Source organism: Dendrobates tinctorius, unplaced genomic scaffold (genome assembly GCF_039654945.1).
Source record: "Dendrobates tinctorius isolate UK_male_01 unplaced genomic scaffold, ASM3965494v1 ptg000120l, whole genome shotgun sequence".
Taxonomy (NCBI): Eukaryota; Metazoa; Chordata; class Amphibia; order Anura; family Dendrobatidae; genus Dendrobates; species Dendrobates tinctorius.
This window is the reverse complement of record NW_027361788.1, coordinates 37,872,310-37,898,516: the sequence shown is the minus strand read 5'-3', so window position 1 is coordinate 37,898,516 and position 26,207 is coordinate 37,872,310. Positions and strand designations below refer to the sequence as shown.

The 26,207-nt window shown below is 44.5% G+C and overlaps 1 protein-coding gene across 9 annotated transcripts in view; it reads left to right on the top strand.

Moving 5' to 3' along the window:
* The window catches only part of RALGPS1 (Ral GEF with PH domain and SH3 binding motif 1), a 1,264,350-nt gene that overhangs the window by 542,621 nt on the left and 695,522 nt on the right, over nt 1-26,207 (top strand). For all 9 annotated transcript variants that reach the window (XM_073541171.1, XM_073541175.1, XM_073541174.1 and 6 more), the window contains one exon: nt 6,364-6,490. In XM_073541171.1, coding sequence (XP_073397272.1) covers nt 6,364-6,490 — 127 coding nt within the window. The remainder of the gene's footprint in view (nt 1-6,363; nt 6,491-26,207) is intronic.

Genomic DNA, 26,207 nt, shown 5'->3' with positions numbered 1-26,207 from the left:
ATTGCTCCTCTGCCGGTGTCTAATTACAGGGCCAATTTGCCTATACCGCCATAACTACTGCTGCCTTGCTCCTCTGCCGGTGGCTAATTACAGGGCTAATTTGTCTCTACCGCCATAACTACTGCTGCCTTGCTCCTCTGCCGGTGTCTAATTACAGGGCTAATTTGTCTCTACCGCCATAACTACTGCTACCTTGCTCCTCTGCCGGTGTCTAATTACTGGACCAATTTGCCTGTACCGCCATAACTACTGCTGCCTTGCTCCTCTGCTGGTGTCTAATTACAGGACCAATTTGCCTATACCGCCATAACTACTGCCTTTGTCCTCTGCCGGTGTCTAATTACAGGGCCAATTTGCCTATACCGCCATAACTACTGCCTTTGTCCTCTGCCAGTGTCTAATTACAGGGCCAATTTGCCTCTATCGCCATAACTACTGCTGCCTTGCTCCTCTGCCTGTGTCTAATTACAGGGCTAATTTGCCTCTACCGCCATAACTACTGCTGCCTTGCTCCTCTGCCGGTGTCTAATTACAGGGCTAATTTGCCTCTACCGCCATAACTACTGCTGCATTGCTCCTCTGCCGGTGTCTAATTACAGGGCCAATTTGCCTATACCGCCATAACTACTGCTGCCTTGCTCCTCTGCCGGTGTCTAATTACAGGGCTAATTTGTCTCTACCGCCATAACTACTGCTGCCTTGCTCCTCTGCCGGTGTCTAATTACAGGGCTAATTTGTCTCTACCGCCATAACTACTGCTACCTTGCTCCTCTGCCGGTGTCTAATTACAGGGCCAATTTGCCTCTACCGCCATAACTACTGCTGCCTTGCTCCTCTGCCGGTGTCTAATTTACAGGGCCAATTTGCCTCTACCGCCATAACTACTGCTGCCTTGCTCCTCTGCCGGTGTCTAATTACAGGATCAATTTGCCTCTACCGCCATAACTACTGCTGCATTGCTCCTCTGCTGGTGTCTAATTACAGGGCCAATTTGCCAATACCGCCATAACTACTGCTGCCTTGCTCCTCTGCCGGTGTCTAATTACAGGGCCAATTTGCCTCTACCGCCATAAGTACTGCTGCCTTGCTCTTCTGACTGTTCACTGCCTGTGTCTAATTACAGGGCCAATTTGCCTCTACCGCCATAACTACTGCTGCCTTGCTCCTCTGCCGGTGTCTAATTACAGGGCCAATTTGCCTCTACCGCCATAACTACTGCTGCCTTGCTCCTCTGCCGGTGTCTAATTACAGGGCCAATTTGCCTCTACCGCCATAACTACTGCTGCCTTGCTCCTCTGCCGGTGTCTAATTACAGGGCCAATTTGCCTCTACCGCCATAACTACTGCTGCCTTGCTCCTCTGCCGGTGTCTAACTACAGGGCCAATTTGCCACTACCACTTCATAACTACTGCTTGGCAATTACAGGGTCAATTAGTATCTGTTTACTCTACAATACTCCAGGACGCCTTCTTCACTGCCAGATAACTGCCAAATAGACTCCTTTACCTGTGCCAACATGAGTCATAACAAAAAGTATGCCAATGCCAGTGAAAGGAAAGCAGCTTTAGCACTATGACAAAAACAACGCCGTGCTAATGAGACTCCTGAGGAAAAACACCATCGCCTTGAGAAGATTAAGGCTTATAAACGCCGTCGCCTCACACACGAATCCCCTAACTCTAAATCCATAAGACTGGCTGAAGAAGCCTCTGCACGCCGTCACCGCCGACAACAGACGGCCTCTTCCTCATCATTATTATTAGACTCACAACAGGATGCTTCCACATCAGCATGTGGAACAATTTACTGCTACACTTCATCCCATATGCCGTTCACTGACATAACTAATCAGCAATCTGTTTCTGCCCTATCAATACCACCATTCAATACCGATGCACAGTATGCCAATGCCAGTGAAAGGAAAGCAGCTTTAGCACTACGACAAAAACAACGCCGTGCTAATGAGACTCCTGAGGAAAAACAGCATCGACTTGACAAGATTAAGGCTTATAAACGCCGTCGTCTCACACACGAATCCCCTAACTCTAAATCTATTACATTGGCTGAAGAAGCCTCTACACGCCATCACCGCCAACAACAGACGGCTTCTTCCTCATCATCTATAATAATAAATGCCCTAACCAGCTTCCGGTTGTAACAACTTCCGTCCAGTTGTAACCGGTGACGTCACCACACACGCACGCACGCACGTTAACCCTCAACACACCACACCGCCTCAACACACACTCCTCACCTTTCACCTCCACTCACGTCCACTCACTCTTTCACTCCACATACGTTCTTTTCTCTCACTCCGTTTCTCATACACCGTCATCGTCGCTGCCCCGACATCTTCCTCCGCCGCCGCGATCCTGGATCCAGACATTCTCCAGGCCGCCGACATGTTCTTGCGGCGACGCCATCTTGGATTTCGTGAAATCCCGCGAGATTCAAGATGGCGTCGCCGCAAGAACATGTCGCTGGCGTGGACGACTCGGGATCCAAAAAGATGGCGTCGGCGAAATCTCGCGAGATTACGCCGACGCCATTTTGGATCCCGATGTCGTCCACGCCGGCGACATGTTCTTGCGGCGACGCCATTTTAGATCGGCGAAATCCCGCGATAGTCAAGATGGCGTCGCCGCAAGAACATGTCGCCGGCGAGGACGACGTCGGGATCCAAAATGGCGTCGGCGAAAACTCGCGAGATTTCGCCGACGCCATTTTGGATCCCGACGTCGTCCACGCCGGCGACATGTTCTTCTGGCGACGCTATCTTGACTATCGCGGGATTTCACGATACTCAAGATGGCGTCGCCGCAAGAACATGTCGCCGGCGTGGACAACGTCTGGATCCAGGATGGCGCCGGCGGAAGAAGATGTCGGGGATCGTGGAGCAGCGGCGATGACGGCGTGAGTATGAGAGACGGAGTGAGAGAAAGGGTCGTATGTGGAGTGAAAGAGAGTGGAGATGGTGAAAGGTGAGAGGAGTGTGTGTTGAGGAGTGTGTGTGTTGAGGGTTAACATGGCAAGAGGTGTGATGCTATCGCATCCTCCCGATGCGATAGCATCGGGCCATAATCTAGTCTATAATAATAAATGCCCTAAGCAGCTTCCGGTTGTAACAACTTCCGTCCAGTTGTAACCGGTGACGTCACCGCACACCTCTTTCCATGTTAACCCTCAACACACACACTCCTCTCACCTTTCACCATCTCCACTCACGTCCACTCACTCTTTCACTCCACATACGACCCTTTCTCTCACTCCGTCTCTCATACTCACGCCGTCATCGCCGCTGATCCACGATCCCCGCCATCCTGGATCCAGACGTCCTCCACGCCGGCGACATGATCCTGCGGCGACGCTATTTTGGATCGGCGAAATCCCGCAATAGTCAAGATGGCGTCGCCGCAAGAACATGTCGCCGGCGAGGACGACGTCGGGATCCAAAATGGCGTCGGCGAAAACTCGCGAGATTTCGCCGACGCCATTTTGGATCCCGACGTCGTCCACGCCGGTGACATGTTCTTCCGGCGACGCCATCTTGAATATCGCGGGATTTCACGATACTCAAGATGGCGTCGCCGGAAGAACATGTTGCCGGCGTAGACAACGTCTGGATCCAGGATGGCGCCGGCGGAAGAAGATGTCGGGGATCGTGGAGCAGCGGCGATGACGGCGTGAGTATGAGAGACGGAGTGAGAGAAGGGCTCGTATGTGGAGTGAAAGAGTGAGTGGAGATGGTGAAAGGTGAGAGGAGTGTGTGTGTTGAGGGTTAACATGGCAAGAGGTGTGATGCTATGGCATCCTCCCGATGCGATAGCATCGGGCCATAATCTAGTCTTTCTATATCACGTGTCATGTATCTGTCTGTGCAGCATATTGTGCCCCCTCCGCATCTGTCCTCACGTATCCTGTATAGGATTGACCATGCTTTGCAAACTTCAATAATTATGGGTTGGCAAAATTTGGTTCCATCTACTGTACATGTCTGGTGGTTTTTCTTCTCTTTTTTTATATAGAAGATGTATAAAAGCTGCCAGCTGACCTTGGAAATATTATCCTCATTCAGTCACTCAGTCAGATGAGTCCTAGACAAATTTCATGTCTGACGAGTAAAACCTTTTATAAGTTGGATAGATGCATGCTACAGAAGGGAGTCTCAGACTTGTTTGGGAAAATACTGCTGACTAAATGAGAGATTAATGAACATGGCAAAATCTGCTTAATTCTCGGCCGTCTCTTTATGTCAGAGCCAGATGATAGGTTTAATTTACCCCATATTTGAAGGATTAAGCAAAGTCTTTGACAACTCCACAATCCTATCGTCTTTGTGAATGTAGCTAATGGTGGTATAAAATGTGTAGAATCTGTCATTCCTGTCAGAAAAAGGTTTTATACAGGTAGAAATAGAAAATGCCATCTGACTCCAGGTTGTTACTATAGTAGTGGTGTAAATACAATAAAACACTCTCACTCTACACCCAACTTAGCATAGATAATCCCATAACTCTGTTTAATCCAGAAACCTCTGATTGTCTGGCAAGAGCATCTATAACATTTTACTGTATGCCAGAAACTGATTTATGAATTATTTCTGAGACTTTACAATGATGTATAGTATGTGCTAAGGTACTTGTTTTGCCAATTCATGTCTATTGACACCATAGGCATTTCTAAATTAGTAGGTGCAGGAGATATTGCAACCGGATGGAGATCATCTCATGTAACAAGTAGGAATAAAATAAAACTAATTATTGCAGTAGTGCGGGTAACGGGATCTATACAGAAAAGCTGCCCATGGTGTACATGAAGCTTCATTACACTGTATACTCCAGTTATGTACGTTTCTAATATATACGGTATATACTAATAATTCCTCACAATTTCAAGGCTAATGCTTACTGTAAGTGAATGGAAACCTTTATTGTTTACATTTGCAAATTAAAAACTGCTATAGAGACTGAAGCTGGCCATGCACCTTAGGGGTCTGTCATTTGCCCTACAGGGTCCTCCTTTACCATATAGAGGCGCTCTGGACTCAGCATGTGTTGTAAAATTATCTGCTGCAAAACACCACATCTCTCCATTGAGAACACAGGATTGAACAAGTTGAAATCCAGCATGCCCAACCTTTTTTCTGCAATATCTGCCACCTGAAACACACACATATCACTCATCAAGGCAAGCTGCAAAACCTCCTGTCATGCATAGACTCCAGGATGAAAGTTCCTACCTGCCCTGATGAATTGTAACAAACTCTCAACCACTGAAAGGCATTTTTGAGGATTATAATGCAGTGGATGGTTGTGATCAGTGAATGGACCTGGAAAGCACTGCTCCATAGACCGGGGGGTTATCGGAAGTACCTGAGTACGGAGCACTGTTGTCCAGCTCCATACCCTGCTGTCCATAGTTGGAGGTGCTATCAACTGATCCACGGGGGGGGTGCCGCTTGTTTTACGGATGGGAAAACCACTGTAATCAGAACAAGTTTTTCCGACACTGAATGTCCACAAGAAAGTTTCGGTCCACAGGCAAGAATCACTGCAGTATGTTCATTGTAACTCATGTTTTATGACCAATGCTGTATATGTGAATGTTTATTAAAAGGCTGATGTCACATCAGTTTTGTCAATTAATGTTTTCTGTTCTTATAGTAAAAAAAGAGGGGAAGAGCCCCACAGACTGTATTGACTTGTAAAGGGCTTCATCATAGAGTCCATTGCATTAATGGTAAAAATAGCACGTGGCAAATCTGATGTAACTTGCAGCAGAGCGTCGAGCACATATATGAGCGCAGCCAATGCTGTCAGACTCCAGTAGTTTAGTGTCCTAAGCACCAATTCTGGACATTGCACTTAGGCTAAATGCACACGTAGCAGAAAATTTCTGCTGGAAAACCTGACTCCCTTCCCAGAAACTGCGCGTTTTTTGCGCAAAAAATGCGTGTTTTTTATGCGTTTTCAAGACGCATAGAAATAGCCAGAAACGCAGAAAAATCCACGAAATTAATGAGCATGCTGTATTTTTTACTGCGGTAAAAAACGCCTCAATATGCACAAAAAGTGCAAAATGCATATAAATGAATGGAAAGCTTATTTTTAGCGGTTATATAGTGGTTTTTATTGGGAAAACCGCTAAAAAAACGCTGTGTGTGAACACAGCCTTATGGTGTTTAGAGAGACCCAGTAATGTAGAAGATTATTTATTCTGTTATTCCAGCCCACAAGTGTGTAATGTTCCTCCTGGATCTGCTATCAAATACCTAATGCAATATTACTGTTATACTCAACATTTGCTTTAATAATTATATGATATTCTGATTTTATCTGAGTCGTATTTGTGTTTTTTCTCAGCTGTTGAATCGGAAAGACAAGACCACTTTTGATAAACTAGATTACCTGCTCTCAAAAGAGGATAATTACAAGAGGACAAGAGAGTACATCCGAAGCTTGAAGATGGTCCCATCCATCCCATATTTAGGTAAGACAGACTCCTGTTTAGTAAAATCACACAGCCACCCATGCTAATTGATAGACATGACTATAGTAAGCTACCCACTATTGTGTCATAGACGGGATCATCCTCCCACCAACATTGATAAGTAATTACAGGCTTATTAAGCATAATAGAAATGTGATCTGCTCAGCTCCTCATTTATCACGTGCTGCTCTCAGATGCGGCACATGTGAACTCTTAGGCTATGTGCACACGGTGCGGATTCTGCTGCAGATACGCAGCAGATTTGGCCCTGCGTTTACGCAGCAGAACTGCATGTGATGTACAGTACCATTGTAGCATATGTAAAACAAAATCCGCAGTGCACATGCTGCGTTTTTTTTCTGCGCAGAATTGGTGCGGAATGAAAAAAGCAGCATGTCACTTCTTTTGTGCGGTTTTGCTGCAGTTTTCCACCTGCTCCATTCTAGAAATCCACAGGTGGAAAACCGCAGGGGAAAACAGCACAAAAAATGCACTAAGGCTGTGTGCCCACGATGCGTTTTGTTAAGCGTTTCTGCAGCGTTTGTGCCGGATCAGACGCTGCAGAAATGCTTGAAAGATGCATCAAATTAATTAGCATGCGTTTTTGGCTTTTTGTGCCAATGCATGCATTTTTAACCGCTCAGGAATTGCTTAGCAGCTAAAAACGCAGCATGCTCATTATTTCCCGCATTGCTGAGCGTTTTTAGCCTTCCCCAATGTTCCCAGAAATCGCGTGTCAAAAACACGTCAAGAAACGTGCGGAAAAAGACGCGTTTTCTGGGAAAGGGGATCCTTTTCCTGAGCGTTTAAAAACGCTAGCGTGGGCACATAGCCTTAATGTGCAGGAAAAAGGCAGGTCATTTGACCTGCGGATTTAGTAAATTCTGCGCGGAAAATTCCAAAACAGAATATGCACTGTGCGCACATAGCTTTACAGGTCATCTCATGGCTCTCCATAGTATTGTGTACTCGGGTCCTACGTCTATACAATGATGTCTTGGTCAGTAAAAATTTAATTTTTACATTTAACAAGCGGTTATTAATAAAGAAGACCTAGCTGAGTTTAGTTAATTTGGATTTCCTCTAGCTGAAGTTGACTGTTGTTTTTGGTACAGGCTATTTCGGTACATTATGTTCCGGGGATGGGATGAATGAGTGTATTTTCTTGTGCATAGTATAGTTTTGTGCTGCAAAGTCTGTTTCTTACATCTGACACATTTTCCACCAAACAATCCTGCCGGATGCATTATCTCAAATGTACATGCAAGTGGGGTGACTGAATAGTCAAGTGATGGTTATTTACCACTTTAAATAAATGGTCATTTCCTAATCCTTTGCCTTGTCAGACTGATCACTATCTGACTAGCAACATGTAGAATATTGGCCGCATAAAGTTATTGTTTAGTGGAGTTCTCTCAATAACTTTGGTTTCCATCAACAGATAAAATTATTCAACACAGTTCTTCTGGACTGATCTCATTGCTTTAAAACATTCTGTTAGACATTATATTGACAAACCAGCCGATGCGATCAAAAGAGAAATGGGAGAGTGTAATGGGACCCATAGAGGAAAATCACTGGTCAGATATACTGGAAAGAGTTCCACAGCTGTCTTTAAGGGTCCCGTTACACTAAACGATGCACCAGCGATCCCGACAACGATACGACCTGGTCAGGATCGCTGGTGGTCGCTGCATGATCGCTGGTGAGCTCTCAAACAAGCAGACACACCAGCAATCAGGACCAGTGAGGACACTGGTAACCAGGGTAAATAGCGGGTAACTAAGCGCGCACGTCCCTTAGTTACCTGCTGGATACCAGCGTGCTCGCACTGGGAGCTGGTATCCAAGGTAAACAGCGGGTAACTAAGCGGTTACCAGCTCCCAGCGTCTGCTTACAGCGCTGGGAGCTCGCTGATTGTTGGTCTCCCGCTGCCACATGCGATGCGTGCTGGCCAGCGGGAGACCAACGATCAAAAAATGGCCCAGGACATTCCTGCACGATCACCGATACCTGGCAGGGGGGGGGGGGCGGTCGCTGATGCGAGATCGCTGGCGCGTCACAAAATCAGTGACGCATCAGCGATCTCGTTAGCGATCTCGCTTAGTGTGAAGTACCGCTAAGTGAATTCCATAGACTGTCCCATTTATATGTGATACACCAGGTATATATAATATTATTTAATATTTAATAATATTTCATATTTAATATAGGATTTCAGTCAAGTCCCTACTGTAATAGATGCAAAACTAACATAGCAGATATGTTTCATATGATTTGGAACTGTTCTAACATGGTGTCCTTTTGGAGGAGTGTTGTAACAATGATTAACAGGGTTTATTCAGTTGATGTAGAGCTTTACCCCATTAGTATGTATATTGGGATATGTTGAAGATCTGTCTATTGATGAGTATGGCAAACTTGCGTCTGCACGTATGTTATATATGGCAAGAAAATTGATAGCCCAGAAATGGATAGCTGATCAGGAGCCTAAGATATCAGAATTTATTGATAAAGTCAACTGGTTAGTAAATTGGGAAAAAGGCATATACCTAAAAAGAGATGCTATCTCTAAATTTTACAAGATATGGGGTCTATGGATTGATGGCTCTGGTTCGACATCTAGGTAATTGAGGAGATTTCGCCTTGGCTTGCTTTGAGCTGTGTTTATATGATACCTCAAATTAAACTTCTTTGAAATTTAATAACAATGTTATTAATGTTTTCACAAGCTATATGTAATTGGTATGACTATTGTTACTATGTTCAAATATTTGTTCATCCAATTATGCTGGTTTTGCAGAGCCAAGAGGTATAAATAGCACATGAATAATGTTTCTTAAGGTTGGGGGGGGGGAGCTGTGTTTCTCCAGTGTTTGTCTGGTGGTTGTTGTTGTTTTTTTATCTTTGTGTTAATCTTTATAATCTTTATGATTGAATTTCATAAAGACTTTATAAAATTATTGCCACATTTATGCTCCCAAAGCTGCCTGGTCATTGGGGTTTTCTAACCCATACATGTCACTTCTGTGCCGATGTTTTACTGGTGCCCTGTTTTTCTTTGGTCACCCGGTTCCAATGATGATGGGTCGGCACAACATTTTATCACTGTAGGGAATTACTGGCCACATTGTTTTCAACACGTTTCTGGAGCTGGATGAGAAAAAGACCAGGGAAATGTTATCACAGGAGCAGCAGGGGATTATTTAGAAAAGTATTACCGTACTCTTCTTGTTATTTTTTAAGAGGGGGGGGGGATTAAAAAAGAAACTGGTAAAGAGAAGCTTTCCAGAAAGTCACTATAGTTCATGTTTTTGGTAATAGATTTCTTTCTAAAGGGGGTTTTACACTAAGCAATATCGCTAGCAATATCGCTAAAACGTCACTGGTTTTGTGACGTTATAGCGATATTGCTAGCGATATCGCTATGTGTGATACTTACCAGCGACCGGCAACCCCGCTGTCCATCGCTGATCGCGCGAGAATGTCCGGCTCCATTTCTCGTCGGGCGCTTCCTGCTGAGACTTCCTGCTGTGACGTCCAGCGACGCTTGGAGGCGAGCGGGAGGACGCCAGGATCGCTGTGTGTGAATGGTAAGTATCGTGCGCTGCGTCGCTGCTGAATCGCTGTGAGGTCTTTCTGTATGAAAGCTCACTAGCGATCATTTAGCGATGCACCAGCGATCCTGACCGGGTGGGATCGCTGGTCGGATCGCTGGTGCATCGCTAAATGTAAAAGGGCCTTTAGGTAGCCAAGATCTTAGATTTTCATGGTCAGAATCCAGTGCGATCAGCACATTTGTGGCAGCGCCCGCAAATAACACTTGGTTGTAAATTATACAACCAGAGAATGTATGAGGTTTCACAGCCCACACAACCCATGGTAATTGCAGCTTCCTTTTGCTGTTTTCGTTCACTTTTGCTTTCTAAATTTGGTAATAATACACTCCTGAACATTAACATTGCACACCAAGAGAGGAAAAGTCATGGACTGATAGAAATCACAGGATGGATAGACAGGTTTATTCAAATGATGAAAAAATGGAAACAAGATTTTCAAAACATCTTGATTTCAGTATGAATGCAATGCAAAGCCATGAAAAGATTTTCACAAGGGAATATTAAAATTAACGTTTCTTAGGTGACCTTTTTCAACATGACAATGCCAGGTCGCATATTGCTGGTGCTTCTGTGAGCAGCCTGTGTGGAATAAATCCCATGGCTGCAGCGTTTCTTGACTTGTCTCCCATCCTGGAGCACATTCTGAATGTCATTGGTTGGTGATTACACTGGGGCTGTTAGCAACGGTTCTTGATGATTTTATTCTGCATGAGAACATTCCTCAGTCAACCCTTACAAACCTCATTGACAGCAGACAAGGTGTGAAGCGTGGGGATTTCAGTATGTGGCACTTATACTCCAGATTGAATCAAATCAAGAGGTTTATTATAATTTGTTTATATTTTTCCATCATTTGCACATCAGTAACCCATCCACCCATACTCCTTGAGGATTTGGTTTCAATGTTGTAGTGTAAATAATATACAGTTGTGGCCAAAAGTATTGACACCCCTGCAATTCTGTCAGATAATACTCAGTTTCTTCCTGAAAATGATTGCAAACACAAATTCTTTGGTATTATTATCTTCATTTAATTTGTCTTAAATGAAAAAACACAAAAAGAATTGTCCTAAAGCCAAATTGGATATAATTCCACACCAAACATAAAAAAGAGGGTGGACAAAAGTATTGGCTCTGTTCAAAAATCATGTGATGCTTCTCTAATTTGTATAATTAACAGCACCTGTAACTTACCTGTGGCACCTAACAGGTGTTGGCAATAACTAAATCACACTTGCAGCCAGTTGACATGGATTAAAGTTGACTCAACCTCTGTCCTGTGTCCTTGTGTGTACCACATTGAGCATGGAGAAAAGAAAGAAGACCAAAGAACTGTCTAAGGACTTGAGAAACCAAATTGTGAGGAAGCATGAGCAATCTCAAGGCTACAAGTCCATTTCCAAAGACCTGAATGTTCCTGTGTCTACCGTGCGCAGTGTCATCAAGAAGTTTAAAGCCCATGGCACTGTGGCTAACCTCCCAAGATGTGGACGGAAAAGAAAAATTGACAAAGAGATTTCAACGCAAGATTGTGCGGATGTTGGATAAAGAACCTCGACTACCATCCAAACAAGTTCAAGCTGCCCTGCAGTCCGAGGGTGCAACAGTGTCAACCCGTACTATCCGTCGGCGTCTGAATGAAAAGGGACTGTATGGTAGGAGACCCAGGAAGACCCCACTTCTTACCCCGAGACATAAAAAAGCCAGGCTGGAGTTTGCTAAAACTTACCTGAAAAAGCCTAAAACGTTTTAGAAGAATGTTCTCTGCTCAGATGAGACAAAAGTAGAGCTTTTTGGGCAAAGGCATCAACATAGAGTTTACAGGAGAAAAAAAGAGGCATTCAAAGAAAAGAATACGGTCCCTACAGTCAAACATGGCAGAGATTCCCTGATGTTTTGTGGTTGCTTTGCTGCCTCTGGCACTGGACTGCTTGACCGTGTGCATGGCATTATGAAGTCTGAAGACTACCAACAAATTTTGCACCACAATGTAGGGCCCAGTGTGAGAAAGCTGGGTCTCCCTCAGAGGCCATGGGTCTTCCAGCATGACAATGACCCAAAACACACTTCAAAAAGCATTAGAAAATGGTTTGAGAGAAAGCACTGGAGACTTCTAAGGTGGCCAGCAATGAGTCCAGACCTGAATCCCATAGAACACCTGTGGAGAGATCTAAAAATGGCAGTTTGGAGAAGGCACCCTTCAAATATCAGGGACCTAGAGCAGTTTGCCAAAAAAGAATGGTCTAAAATTCCAGCAGAGCATTGTAAGAAACTCATTGATGGTTATCGGAAGCGGTTGGTCGCAGTTATTTTGGCTAAAGGTTGTGCAACCAATTATTAGGCTGAGGGTGCCAATACTTTTGTCTGGCCCATTTTTGGAGTTTTGTGTGAAATGATCATTGTTTTGCTTCTTGCTTCATTCTCTTTTGTGTTTTTTCATTTAAGACAAATTAAATGAAAATAATAACACCAATTTGTGTTTGCAATCATTTTCAGGAAGAAACTGAGTATTATCTGACAGAATTGCAGGGGTGTCAATACTTTTGGCCACAACTGTGTGTATATATAAATAAATAAATATATATATATATATATATATATATATATATATATATATATATATTGTGGGGATGTGACTCGCTCAGGTGCAGCGGGAGACAATCAGGAGACCGGTTCTTCCAAAGTTCATGAGGTTTATTTCTGTCATAAACCATAAAACAGCGTATCACCAAAATAGCCTCTAGCTTAGGCAAACAAAACATAAACCTTCGTGGTTGCAGACTCAGACCGGGAGTCTCAGCACATGCTGGGAGGTGTAGTCCTCCCCACATACAGCTCCCTGCTTCAGGAGCAGGTCACATTATAAGGCTGTAGCCACACCCATGTTCCCAGCAGCTGACTGGTCACATGACTGTGACCTCACCACAGGTCCTTCAAACAAAAACAATAACAATATCTGGTATGCTTTACTTCTGCCTTACATTATGGAGATAAGCCATTTATGAGACACATATCTCCCATCAATTACACGACCCTTAGCCCTGCCACAATATATATATATATATATATTGTTTTGTTTAGTGTTTCCTTTATTTTTTTGAGCAGCATATATAATTTATATATATATTATCTTGTCTATATTTTCTAACATTATTTACAAGCACTTTAGTGGAGTGCAAACTGGTTTGGTGCTCTAATAAAGATCAAGGCAAAAGGAAATAAAGAGTTTTACTGCCAATTCTGTGACTATATGGCCATAAAAGATGTGTTAACCCTGCCAGAACAAAGTAAATTGTGTTCTGCTGTGTTTTGCTGCACAACGATAGGCAGAGCCATGTTCTTGGGGATTGTACGGTAACACCTTTATGTGTTGTAGCTTCATGCTATCTTCACATACCTTAGTTATGGGTCTGTTTTATGGAGATATGCTTCTAAAGCAGGTATCTCAAACACGCGGCCCGCGTGCCGCATGCGGTCCCTGAGGCAAGCATCTGCGGCCTGCGGTGCCCCACATGTCTCATGCTAGAGAGGAGTGCGCTGCTCCGTTGTCACTAGACTGGAGCAACCTCTTCACAAAAAAAAATCCCATCTCGTGACTCCTCCCTCCCATGTAACTGATCACATGACCGTCATCACTGCAGGTCCTGTGGGAGCAGTTTGCAGCTTTCTCCCAGCGTGTGTGTGAGAGGACTCAGGTACATTTTATACAGCGGTGTGTACTGGTGCCGGCTGTGGACTGCTCCATGTTATACAGCGGGGGCGGCTATGAAAGGGGTAATAACTGCACTCTTATGTTACCTGCACTGCGCTGTGTCACGTGGGCTGCTCCTGCAGAGCTGTGCTGCCGCTCATTGTCGGGATTAGTGACTGGGTGTAAAGTTCTGGCGGTGGACGGAGCAGGAGCAAATCAGCCTCTCATCACAGCAGGCTCACTGCAGGGGTTGTCACGCCGCTCTATAGGCGACTACTGTCCGATCAGTGGGGTCTGTCAGCATTGTGTATGTGTGTGTGCTGTGGTCATAAAGGTACAGAGCCCCCACACCTGTACTGTAACTGCCCGTGCATACAGGTACAGAGCCCCCATACCTGTGCTGTAACTGCCCCTACATAAAGGTACAGAGCCCCCATACCTGTACTGTAACTGCCCCTACATACAGGTGCACAGCCCCCATACCTGTGCTGTAACTGCCCCTACATACAGGTGCATTGCCCCGATACCTGTACTGTAACTGCCCCTACATGCAGGTGCACTGCCCCCAAACCTGTGCTGTAACTGCCCCTACATACAGGTGTACAGCCCCCATACCTACACTGTAACTGCCCCTACATACAGGTGCACAGCCCCCATACCTGTGCTGTAACTGCCCCTACATACAGGTGCACTGCCCCGATACCTGTACTGTAACTGCCCCTACATACAGGTGCACTGCCCCCAAACCTGTGCTGTAACTGCCCCTACATACAGGTGCACAGCCCCCATACCTACACTGTAACTGCCCCTACATACAGGTGCACAGCCCCCATACCTGTGCTGTAACTGCCCCTACATACAGGTGCACTGCCCCCATACCTGTACTGTAACTGCCCCTACATACAGGTGCACAGCCCCCAAACCTGTGCTGTTACTGCCCCTACATACAGGTGCACAGCCCCCATACCTGCGCTGTAGCTACCCCTACATACAGGTGCACAGCCCCCATACCTGTGTTGTAGCTGCCCCTACATACAGGTGCACAGCCGCCATACCTGTGCTGTAACTGCCCCTACATACAGGTGCACAGCCCCCATACCTGTACTGTAACTGCCCCTACATACAGGTTCACAGCCCACATACCTGTGCTGTAACTGCCCATACATACAGGTGCACTGCCCCCATACCTGTGCTGTAACTGCCCCTACATAAAGGTGCACAGCCCCCATACCTACACTGTAACTGCCCCTACATACAGGGGCACAGCCCCCATACCTGCACTGTAACTGTCCCTACATACAGGTGCACTGCCCCTATACCTGTGCTGTAACTGCCCCTACATACAGGTGCACTGCCCCCATACCTGTACTGTAACTGCCCCTACATACAGGTGCACTGCTCCTACATACAGGTGCACTGCCCCATACCTGTGCTGTAACTGCCCCTACATACAGATGCACTGCCCCCATATCTGAGCTATAACTGCCCCTACATACAGGTGCACTGCCCCCATACCTGTGCTGTAACTGCCCCTACATACAGGTGCACTGCCCCCATACCTGTGCTGTAACTGCCCCTACATACAGGTGCGCTGCCCCATACCTGTACTGTAACTGCCCCTACATACAGGTGCACAGCCCCCATACCTGTACTGTAACTGCCCCTACATACAGGTGCACTGCCCCCATACCTGTGCTGTAACTGCCCCTACATACAGGTGCACTGCCCCCATACCTGTGCTGTAACTGCCCCTACATACAGGTGCACTGCCCCATACCTGCACTATAACTGCCCCTACATACAGGTGCACTGCCCCCATACCTGTGCTGTAACTGCCCCTACATACAGGTACAGAGCCCCCGTACCTGTGCTGTAACTGCCCCTACATACAGGTGCACTGCCCCCATACCTGTGCTGTAACTGCTCCTACATACAGGTGCACTGCCCCCATACCTGTGCTGTAACTGCCCCTATATAAGTTTAAACCTAGCAGTATTATAGTACAGCAATATAGATTTGTTATGGTAGTTCAAATAAACAATTGTTTAACAATAATTTTGTGCTGTATTAAGCTTGAAAGGAATGCGGCCCGCCAGCTTAAATTTTTTTTTCATGTGCGGCCCATTTACTCTGCCGAGTTTGAGACCCCTGTTCTAAAGCATTGTTTATTGGGGAGGACTACTATTTACTGATTGTGTTGAAGAATGAAGAAAAAGACCAGGGGTTGACCCATAGACTACTATTAGGAGTATGGTGAAAAAGCCTGTAGATGAAGCATAACAGTACTATATGGAGCCATAGACTTCTATAATGTAGGTGTCATATTAAGGCTCCTTACAATACACGGCGTGACTGGATCTGTAATACTACCGTGTAACATGCTATAACTTTCATGTGATTCAAGGCTTTGTGTCCCAAGTCATCCTGGATTGGATGAGATTGATCCAAACCAGAGCAGGATAAAAGTGGTCAAGTTAGTTAAATAAAATAATTATCAGATGGCAGATTTTCCAAAAATTACCTTACGATGTACAATACAAAATACTTTATGTTCTTTCTTTCCCCTCTTTCTTTCTCTCTGTTCTTTCTTTCTCTGTTTCTCTCTTTTTTTCCTCTCTCTCTGTTTTCTTTTTTCTATCTCTCTGTTCTTTCTTTTCCTCAGTACCAGTCAGTGTGCCCACAGTACCGGTCAGTGCGCCCATAATGCCTGCCACTGTGTCCTCAGTACCAGTCAGTGTGATCAGCAGTGCTAAGTGGATGTGGTTGGGTCGTGGATAGAGTTGAGCGACTTTAGTCGGATCGGGTTTCATGAAGCAAAATTTGTTTCAGATGAAACTGGTCCGACTAGGGCAAAAAAAGTCGGAGTTTCGTCCGAAACCCAACCCCAATGCAAGTCAATGGGGAATAAAAGTCGACATTGAGTGGATGAATGTCATCCAGTTTCATCTGAAACAAATTTTGTTTCATGAAACCCGATCCGACTAAAGTCGCTCAACTCTAGTCGTGGACATGGGTGTGACTAGTTGTGAAATTGGTTACCGGCCGCCCGACCACACCCATCATCATAGTGGAAGTCGTCTGTTTCCATCAACTTTGTTATATGTGGGCAGTGCGCACCTCTAGTAAGGTGGGCACGAGATGGCGGGTCTTGTCGCCTCTGCCTCACACACAAATTACTGTGAGGTGTACTTTATTCCTGCCACAATTCTTTCATGGCCTACTGAGAGAAATGTTTTGACCAGTTGAAAGTTATACAACCTGAGGATTGTGCATGTGTGCACTGCCCGCATGTAGTAATATGTATGTGTGTGTGTATATATATATATACACTCACTGGCCACTTTATTAGGTACACCTGTCCAACTGTGTGTTAAGACTTAATTTCTAATCAGCCAATCACATGGCGGCAACTCAGTGCATTTAGGCATGTAGACATGGTCAAGACAATCTCCTGCAGTTCAAACCGAGCATCAGTATGGGGAAGAAAGGTGATTTGAGTGCCTTTGAACGTGGCATGATTGTTGGTGCCAGAAGGGCTGGTCTGAGAATTTCAGAAACTGCTGATCTACTGGGATTTTCACGCACAACCATCTCTAGGGTTTACAGAGAATGGTCCGAAAAAGAAAAAAAATCCAGTGAGCGGCAGTTCTGTGGCTGGAAATGCCATGTTGATGCCAGAGGTCAGAGGAGAATGGGCAGACTGGTTCGAGCTGATAGAAAGGCAACAGTGACTCAAATTGCCACCCGTTACAACCAAGGTAGGCAGAAGAGCATCTCTGAACGCACAGTGCGTCGAACTTTGAGGCAGATGGGCTACAGCAGCAGAAGACCACACTGGGTACCACTCCTCTCAGCTAAGAACAGGAAACTGAGGCTACAATTTGCACAAGCTCATCGAAATTGGACAGTAGAAGATTGGAAAAACGTTGCCTGGTCTGATGAGTCTCGATTTCTGCTGCGACATTCGGATGGTAGGGTCAGAATTTGGCGTAAACAACATGAAAGCATGGATCCATCCTGCCTTGTATCAACGGTTCAGGCTGGTGGTGGTGGTGTCATGGTGTGGGGAATTTTTTCTGGGCACTCTTTGGGCCCCTTGGTACCAATTGAGCATCGTTGCAACGCCACAGCCTACCTGAGTATTGTTGCTGACCATGTCCATCCCTTTATGACCACAATGTACCCAATATCTGATGGCTACTTTCAGCAGGATAATGCGCCATGTCATAAAGCTCGAATCATCTCAGATTGGTTTCTTGAACATGACAATGAGTTTACTGTACTCAAATGGCCTCCTCAGTCACCAGATCTCAATCCAATAGAGCATCTTTGGGATGTGGTGGAACGGGAGATTCGCATCAGGGATGTGCAGCCGACAAATCTGCGCCAACTGTGTGATGCCATCATGTCAATATGGTCCAAAATCTCTGAGGAATGCTTCCAGCACCTTGTTGAATCTCTGCCACGAAGAATTGAGGCAGTTCTGAAGGCAAAAGGGGGTCCAACCCCTTACTAGCATGGTGTACCTAATAAAGTGGCCAGTGAGTGTATATATATATATATATATATATATATATATATATATATATATATATATATATATATATATATATAGATTTACTCCGACCCCTATATAAACCCTGCCCCTCCGACCGCCATCCACTTTCCCATGCTCCTGTGTCAATCCTGGGGTCTTTTTTGTCCCCCCTTGGTCCTCCACATTCTGAACATCTGGGACATGACTAACATTGCCCAATGTGCGCTTGTTCGTCGCCAGATGCAGCGTCATGTCCAGTGTGTGAGGTGACGGAGACTGGTCTGTGCCGTTAACCCCTTTGCTGCCATGTTGGGCACAGCCTTTGACGAGTAGCGTCTCTTCCTGTGTATCCGACCACAGGCTGCACACCGGAGGCTGCTTCTTCTATCTGGGGAAGTTCATGAAGCAGAAGCCTCTGTGTGACTCATGTGAAGTAACTTGTCTGACAGGTCATGGGTCCAGGTCAGCAGGTGATTGCAGACTATTAGCTGGTTTCGATGTTAGGTACAGGTGAGTCATGACTAGATGTTGGGTGGAAGCCTTCCAGTATTTGTAAGGCCTCGTGCTCATGCTGAGTATTTGGTGCGTTTTTACCTCAGTATTTATAAGGCCTCGTGCACACGCTGAGTATTTGGTGAGTTTTTACCTCAGTATTTATATGGCCTCGTGCACACGCTGAGTATTTGGTGAGTTTTTACCTCAGTATTTATAAGGCCTCGTGCACACCCTGAGTATTTGGTGAGTTTTTCACTCAGTATTTGTAAGGCCTCATGGACACACTGAGTATTTTGTGTTTTTTACCTCAGTATTTGTGAGGCCTCGTGCACACGTTGTGTATTTGCTGAGTTTTTTACCTCAGTATTTAACCCCTTCCCGCTCCTTGACGCACCGTTTGCGTCCTGAAAACTAGTGACTTCCCGACCTCGTCACGTGACCCCGTCACATGACCGAGGGGCCCACAGAGTCTGAACAGCCCGGGGCCCTGGCTACCTTTAATCCACCCCTGCTTCCCGCCCCGGACAGCTTTTGAATAATCTCATCTATTGTATGACACCAGGGACGTTTGATAATTCCACAGGATCCTATTGCTATTTTATTTAGCTGTGACCTTGCTTCATGTATAAATGTGAACATACGTACTTCATAAGTGATGGCTACAGACAGCCATTTAATGTTTATTAGGGCCTACAACTCTTCCCAAAGAGTAATGTTGGGAAAGAGAAGGATCGGGGCTTGCTCTATCTTTTGGAAGATAAAGGGCCTCAAGAAGTGCCTGTCATTCATCCTGCGTTCAGTTGTGGGATATTCAGATATCAAAAGTGTATGGCCAGCTTAACCTCTGTAGTTGGTACTTCTGATATACAGAATAAAAGCACCTCATACAGAACTTTCCAAAGTCGTAAAATATTTATCTAGCGAGAAAAAAAAAATGGATTAATCTGTTTAATTAATGGCAGTCTGACAGCTGTTTTCATCCAAGCATTGCATTTGTTGAATATCGTGCCTTCTGAGTTTTTCGTCATTGATGTAAACTCATCGTCCTAAAGTAGAAAGATTACAAAGATCCCTTCCCATTCAGTGCTCTTCTATTCTTGGCCATCTGTCTTTCATATTTCAATCAAAACTTTGGAAAATATTGCATTACCTTTCAGTTTGCGGCTGGATGACTACAGCAGACTTATGATTTAAGTGACTGCTCTTGTACGAATCAATTATATGCTGTCTCCTGAAAGACTGGACTCGGCAGCTCGAATGTGCATTAGCGATGTGCGATCTGACATGACTTGTAGCTTTTACGTCCTTGTAATGTGTCTGGCAATCAGTTTACATGCAGCCCTTGTCTCACTGCACCCTGTATGTAAGAGAAATTTTGCCAAACTATGAGCTGTTTACAAAGGCGATCTGTCCACCTTTTGCTCTCTAGAATGATTAAACATTGAGTTTGACAGCTAGAAAGGTCTGTTTGACCAGTTACAACTGGATTTAAAATGCAAAACTGGAGTCTGCTTTTCTTATTTATTAAGTTGAGCTTTAACATGAATCCTAGGGATTTGTCGTAATAATTAAATTGTGTGTTTGAATGGAAAATGTGGACTTAGGTGAGAGCAATTTTATCAAAGAGGCTGTCCGGTGACACTATAACATCGGAGGTCAGAAGAACTGATGATGTTACAACCCCACATACTTAACAAGTCATGTGCACAATTGTCAGATACCGTTCAAGAATCCTGTCATTAGACTAGCACCCGTGCACAATAGCAGGCCAATCATGTACATGTCTCAAAAGGTATGTGCGGTTACAAACGTCATTGACCCCATTCACCTTCATTACAGAAGTGATCGGCTCCCCTTTAAGCTCTCTATACAGAGTTGACCATTGACTGCACCATTAAAGTGCTCACTAGACTGGGTGTGCTCATGTACTGAGTTTTGGTTCACACAGAGTTTTCGATCTTCGTTTAATGTAAATGCAAGAAAAAGCACAGTGTTACAATAGTCTGCTTGAATCCAGAAGGGTGTTCTTTTGGCCTCCATTGTTCCAGTAAACATTAGTATACTGTGATATTCCACAGGTGGGATCCTGTGAAGAAAACAAAAAAACAAAAATGTATCTATTAAACAGGTAAGATACTACCTGTGTTTCTCCAAAAATAGAGGGTTAGAGCTTATTTTCAGGGGATGTCTTATTTTTTTGCATGGCTAACAATCCACATTTATTCTTGAACAAATAAAATTAACATTTATTCAAATATAATGATGTCATCACATTCTTGAACATCAACCTAACTCTTCAGACCCTGAATTCCATCATGAATTTCCTGTAATCCTATTTTCTTTTTCTATGTACAAGAATCTACTTTTTTTTTTTTACACATGCTGACGAAGAACTATCACTAATAGATCATTCTGTCTCCATACACATCATGTTATCGGCAGAACATCTCCAGTTTACACGGGCAATGTGCTATCAAGAACAATGGGCCTGATTTATTAAGACTGGCGATGTGCATGACAGTCTTAATGAACAAAGCCGCTTCTGTAAAGGCCCCATTACACATAACGATGTCCCAGCGATCCCACCAACAATCCAACATGGATGGGATCACTGGGACATCATTAGGCTGATCGCTGGTGAGCTGTCACATAGACAGCACCTCCAGCGATGAGGACCAGCGAGCAAGCTGGTTTCCAATGTAAACATCGGGTATCTAAGAGCCGCGCGGCTCTTAGATACCCGATGTTTACATTAGAAACCAGCGTCGCTGATCGCTGGTCTCTCGCTGCCAGCGGGAGACCAGCGATCAAAAAACGGCCCAGGACGATGGAGCGCGATCAGCGATACCCGGCGGGGGGGCCGGTTGCTGATCCCTGGCGAGATCGCTGTGGCGTCACAAAATCAGCGATCTCGCTGTGTGTGATGGGGCCTTAAGAGGCTCCTAATTCATTAAGTCACTCAATAGTTTGGGAATTTTACAATTGTCGTGCGCCTCTGGTAGAAAATGTTCATACACATGTATATATAGAAACTCACAGTGCATATAGAATCATAGAATCGTAGAGTTGGAAGGGACCTCCTGGGCCATCTGGTCCAACCCCCTGCTCAAAGCAGGATTCGCTAAATCATCCCAGTCAGATGTCTGTCCAGCCTCTGTTTGAAGACTTCCATTGAAGGAGAACTCACCACTTCTCGTGGCAGCCTGTTCCACTCATTGATCACTCTAACTGTCAAAAAGTTTTTTTTAATATCTAATCTGTGTCTCTTCCCATTCAGTTTCATCCCATTGCTTCTAGTCTTTCCTTGTGCAAATGAGAATAAAGTTGATCCTTCTACAATGTGACAGCCCTTTAGATATTTGTAGACAGCTATTAAGTCTCCTCTCAGTCTTCTCTTTTGCAAACTAAACATTCCCAAATCCTGCAACCTTTCCTCATAAGACAGGGTTTGCAGACCGGTCACCATTCTGGTCGCTCTTTTCTGAACTTGCTCCAGTTTGTTGATGTCTTTTTTAAAATGTGGTGCCCAAAACTGGACACAATATTCCAGATGAGGTCTGACCAAAGAGGAGTAGAGGGAAATAATGACTTCACGTGATCTAGACTGTATGCTTCTGTTAATACATCCTAGAATTGCATTTGCCTTTTTTGCTGCTGCATCACACTGTTGACTCATATTCAGTCTGTGATCTATTAGTATACCCAAGTCTTTTTCACATGTGCTGTCACTTAGCCCTATTCCTCCCATTCTATATATGCTTTTTTCATTTTTATTGCCCAGATGTAGTACTTTGCATTTCTCCCTGTTAAAAACCATTCTGTTAGTTGCTGCCCACTTCTCCAGTTTATTTAAATCTTTTTGAATCCTCTCTCTCTCTTCTCTAGTATTAGCTATCCCTCCTAGCTTTGTGTCATCAGCAAATTTAATCAGTTTACCCTCAATTCCTTCATCTAAATCGTTGATAAAGATGTTGAACAATACAGGGCCCAGGACAGAGCCCTGTGGTACCCCACTTGAGACATTCTTCCAACTGGATGTGCAGCCATTTACGACCACTCTTTGGGTCCGATCACTAAGCCAGTTATGAATCCACCTAACAGTTGCCTTGTCCATTCCATACTTAGTCATTTTTTCAATAAGGATTGTATGAGAGACTTTGTCAAATGCTTTGCTGAAGTCAAGATATACTATATCTACAGCATTTCCTTGATCCACCCAATCAGTGATACCGTCATAGAAGGAAATTAAGTTAGTCTGACATGACTTATTAGTTAGAAACCCATGCTGACTCTGTTTAATCACTTCATTCTTATCCAGGTATTGACATACATGTTGTTTAATAATTTGTTCAAAGATCTTTCCTGGTATAGAAGTCAGACTCACCGGCCTATAGTTGCCTGGGTCCACCTTCTTCCCCTTTTTGAAGATAGGAACAACATTTGCTCTTCTCCAGTCTTCTGGCACTTCTCCTGTTCTCCAAGAATTTTCAAAGATTATGGAGAGGGGTTCAAAAATTTCTTCTGCTATCTCCTTCAGTACTCTGGGGTGTAATTCATCTGGACCTGGAGACTTGAATTCATTTAGGTTAGCTAAGTGTTTCCTCACTATCTTTCTGTTTATAGATATCCTGGATTCTTCTATTCCCTTAATAGGACAGTGAATAACATTTGATGTTGCATTTCCTTTCTGAGAGAAAACAGATGCAAAATAGGAATTTAAAAGTTCAGCCTTCTCAACATCCTGTCTTACCATTTCATCATTTTCATCCTGTAAAAATCCTATAGCATCTTTGACTTTTCTTTTACTTTTGACATATCCCCAAAATCCTTTATTATTGCTTTTGACATCTCTTGCAAGCCTCAGTTCATTTTCAGCTTTAGATAATCTGATTTGTGCCCTGCAGGTTCTGCAGACAGCATTATATTCTTCTTTAGATATGCCTCCCTCTTTCCATTTTATAAACATTTTTTTCTTCCTTTTTAGCATGTGCTTAAGTTCTGTGTTCATCCATCCTGGTTTCCTTAAATGCTTCCTATTCTTCCCTCTTTTCGGAATTGTTAACAACTGTGCTTTGAGAATTTCATTTTTCAAGATTTCCCATCCTTCCTGGACATTTTTGTCTTTAAGGATATCCAGCCATTGGATCCCTCCAATTCTCTTTCTGAATCCCTTAAAATCTGCCTTTCTGAAATCTAACCTTGACGTCTGAGTCTTCACAGGTCTTCCACCTCTAGTAATCCAAAATTCTAAAATAGCATGGTCGCTACCTCCTAGGGTCCCAGCCACTTTTACCTCCTCAACCATTTCCTCCCTGTTTATAAGGATTAGATCCAAGGTAGCAGTTCCCCTTGTTTTCTCCCTTACCTTTTGGAAGATAAAGTTGTCAGCAAGAGAGGATAAGAATTTCCTTGACCTGTTAGTTTTGCCTGAGAGAGATTCCCAACAAATGTCTGGATAGTTGAAATCTCCCATGACAACTATGTCATATTTTTTGGAGAACTTGGCCATCTGATGCATAAAGAGTTCATCTATATCTTCGGCTTGCACAGGCGGCCTGTAGTAAATGCCTACAATGGTGTCCTTTCCATTGTTCTGTCCTTGTATTCTTACCCAAACAGTTTCCACAGAACTCCCAGTCTCTGAAGCTTCAATCTCTGTGCAGATATACGCGTTTCGAACATACAATGCGACACCCCCTCCTCGTTTATCAAGTCTGTTTCTTGCAAATAAGTTGTATCCTTCTAGTCTTGTATTCCAATCATGTGTATTGTCCCACCAAGTTTCAGTGATTCCAATTACATCATATTTCTGTTCCTGTGTTAGTAGTTCCAATTCTCCTTGTTTGTTGCCCATGCTTTGTGCATTAGTATAGAAACATTTTAGTTTGTGATTGGTTTCTCTTTCTCCAATATTTTTATTAATTAGATTCTTTCGTCTTTGTTCTTCCTTTCCACTTCTAATAGCAGAGTTCTCAATAGCATTTGTCAGGTGTATGGCTTTTTCTGGTCTTTTGCTTCCCTTCCCATGTTGTTCTAGTTTAAAGCTCTCCTTACAAGTGTAGCAAGGCGACTTCCAAATACATGCTTTCCAGTCTTCGTAAGGTGCACCCCATCTCTAGCAAGTAGTCCATCGTATAAGTAGTTCACTCCGTGATCCAGAAATCCAAATCGTTGCTGACGGCACCATCGACGTAGCCAGTTGTTCACCTGCAGAATCTTATTCCACCTCCTTGTTCCATGGCCATCCACTGGGAGGATGGAAGAGAAGACCACCTGCGCTCCCAGTTCTTTCACTTTCTTGCCTAAGTCTTCAAAGTCTCTGCAGATGGTTTCCAGGTCGTTTCTTGCGGTGTCATTTGTCCCCACATGTAGTAGCAGGAATGGGTAGTCATCTGTAGGTCTGAAGAGTCCTGATATCCTGTCAGACACATCTTTAATTTTTGCACCTGGAAGACAGCACATTTCTCTTGTAGTTATATCCGGTCTGCAGATAGTGGCCTCTGTTCCTCTCAGCAGGGAATCCCCCATGACCACCACTCTCCGTTTCTTCTTCACAACATTTTTCTTTCTCCATCCAGGAGGACTCTGAGGGCGTACAAGGTTGCTGTTTGTTGGCAAAGTCTTATCCTGATGTATTTCTTCATCGTTTTCCTGCGTGAGAGCCTGGTACTGGTTCCTGAGCAGTATGGGTGCTGACTGCCTCCTGATCCTCCTGCTTCTCTGGGTCACAGAGCCTGTCTCATCTTCAGCTCTAGACTTCTGCAGTTAAGAGGCCTTTGGTGATTTCATGGTCACATGACAGATCCTTAACTCCTTCCCGACATTTGACATGCTATCCTGTCCATGTGCCCTGGGCCTTAATGCCCATGGACAGTACATCATAGCAATCAGCTGCGCTCACGGGGAAAGCACAGCTGATCGCAGCCGGGTGTCAGCTGATTATCACAGCTGATACCCGGCACATTAACCCCCGGCACTCTGCGATCAAACATGATCGCAGTGTTCCGGGGCATAGGGAAGCATCACGCAGGGAGGGGGCTCCCTGCGTGCTTCCCTGAGACCCTCAGAACAATGCGATGTGATTGCGTTGTTCCGAGGGCCTCCTCCCTGCAGGCCCCTGGATCCAATATGGCCGCGGGGTCCTTCCGGGTCCTGCAGGGAGGTGGCTTCTCAGTGCCTGCTGAGTGCAGGCTCTGAGAAGCCTCCTACACTGTCTGTCAGATCGCTATAGTTATATATATGTCTCACCCTGGGACAATATAATAAAGTAAAAAAAAAAAATGTGTAAAAATAATTTAAAAACAAAATTCCTAAATAGAGAGAAAAAAATATTCCCCAATAAATTCATTTCTTTATGTAAATAAATAATTAAAA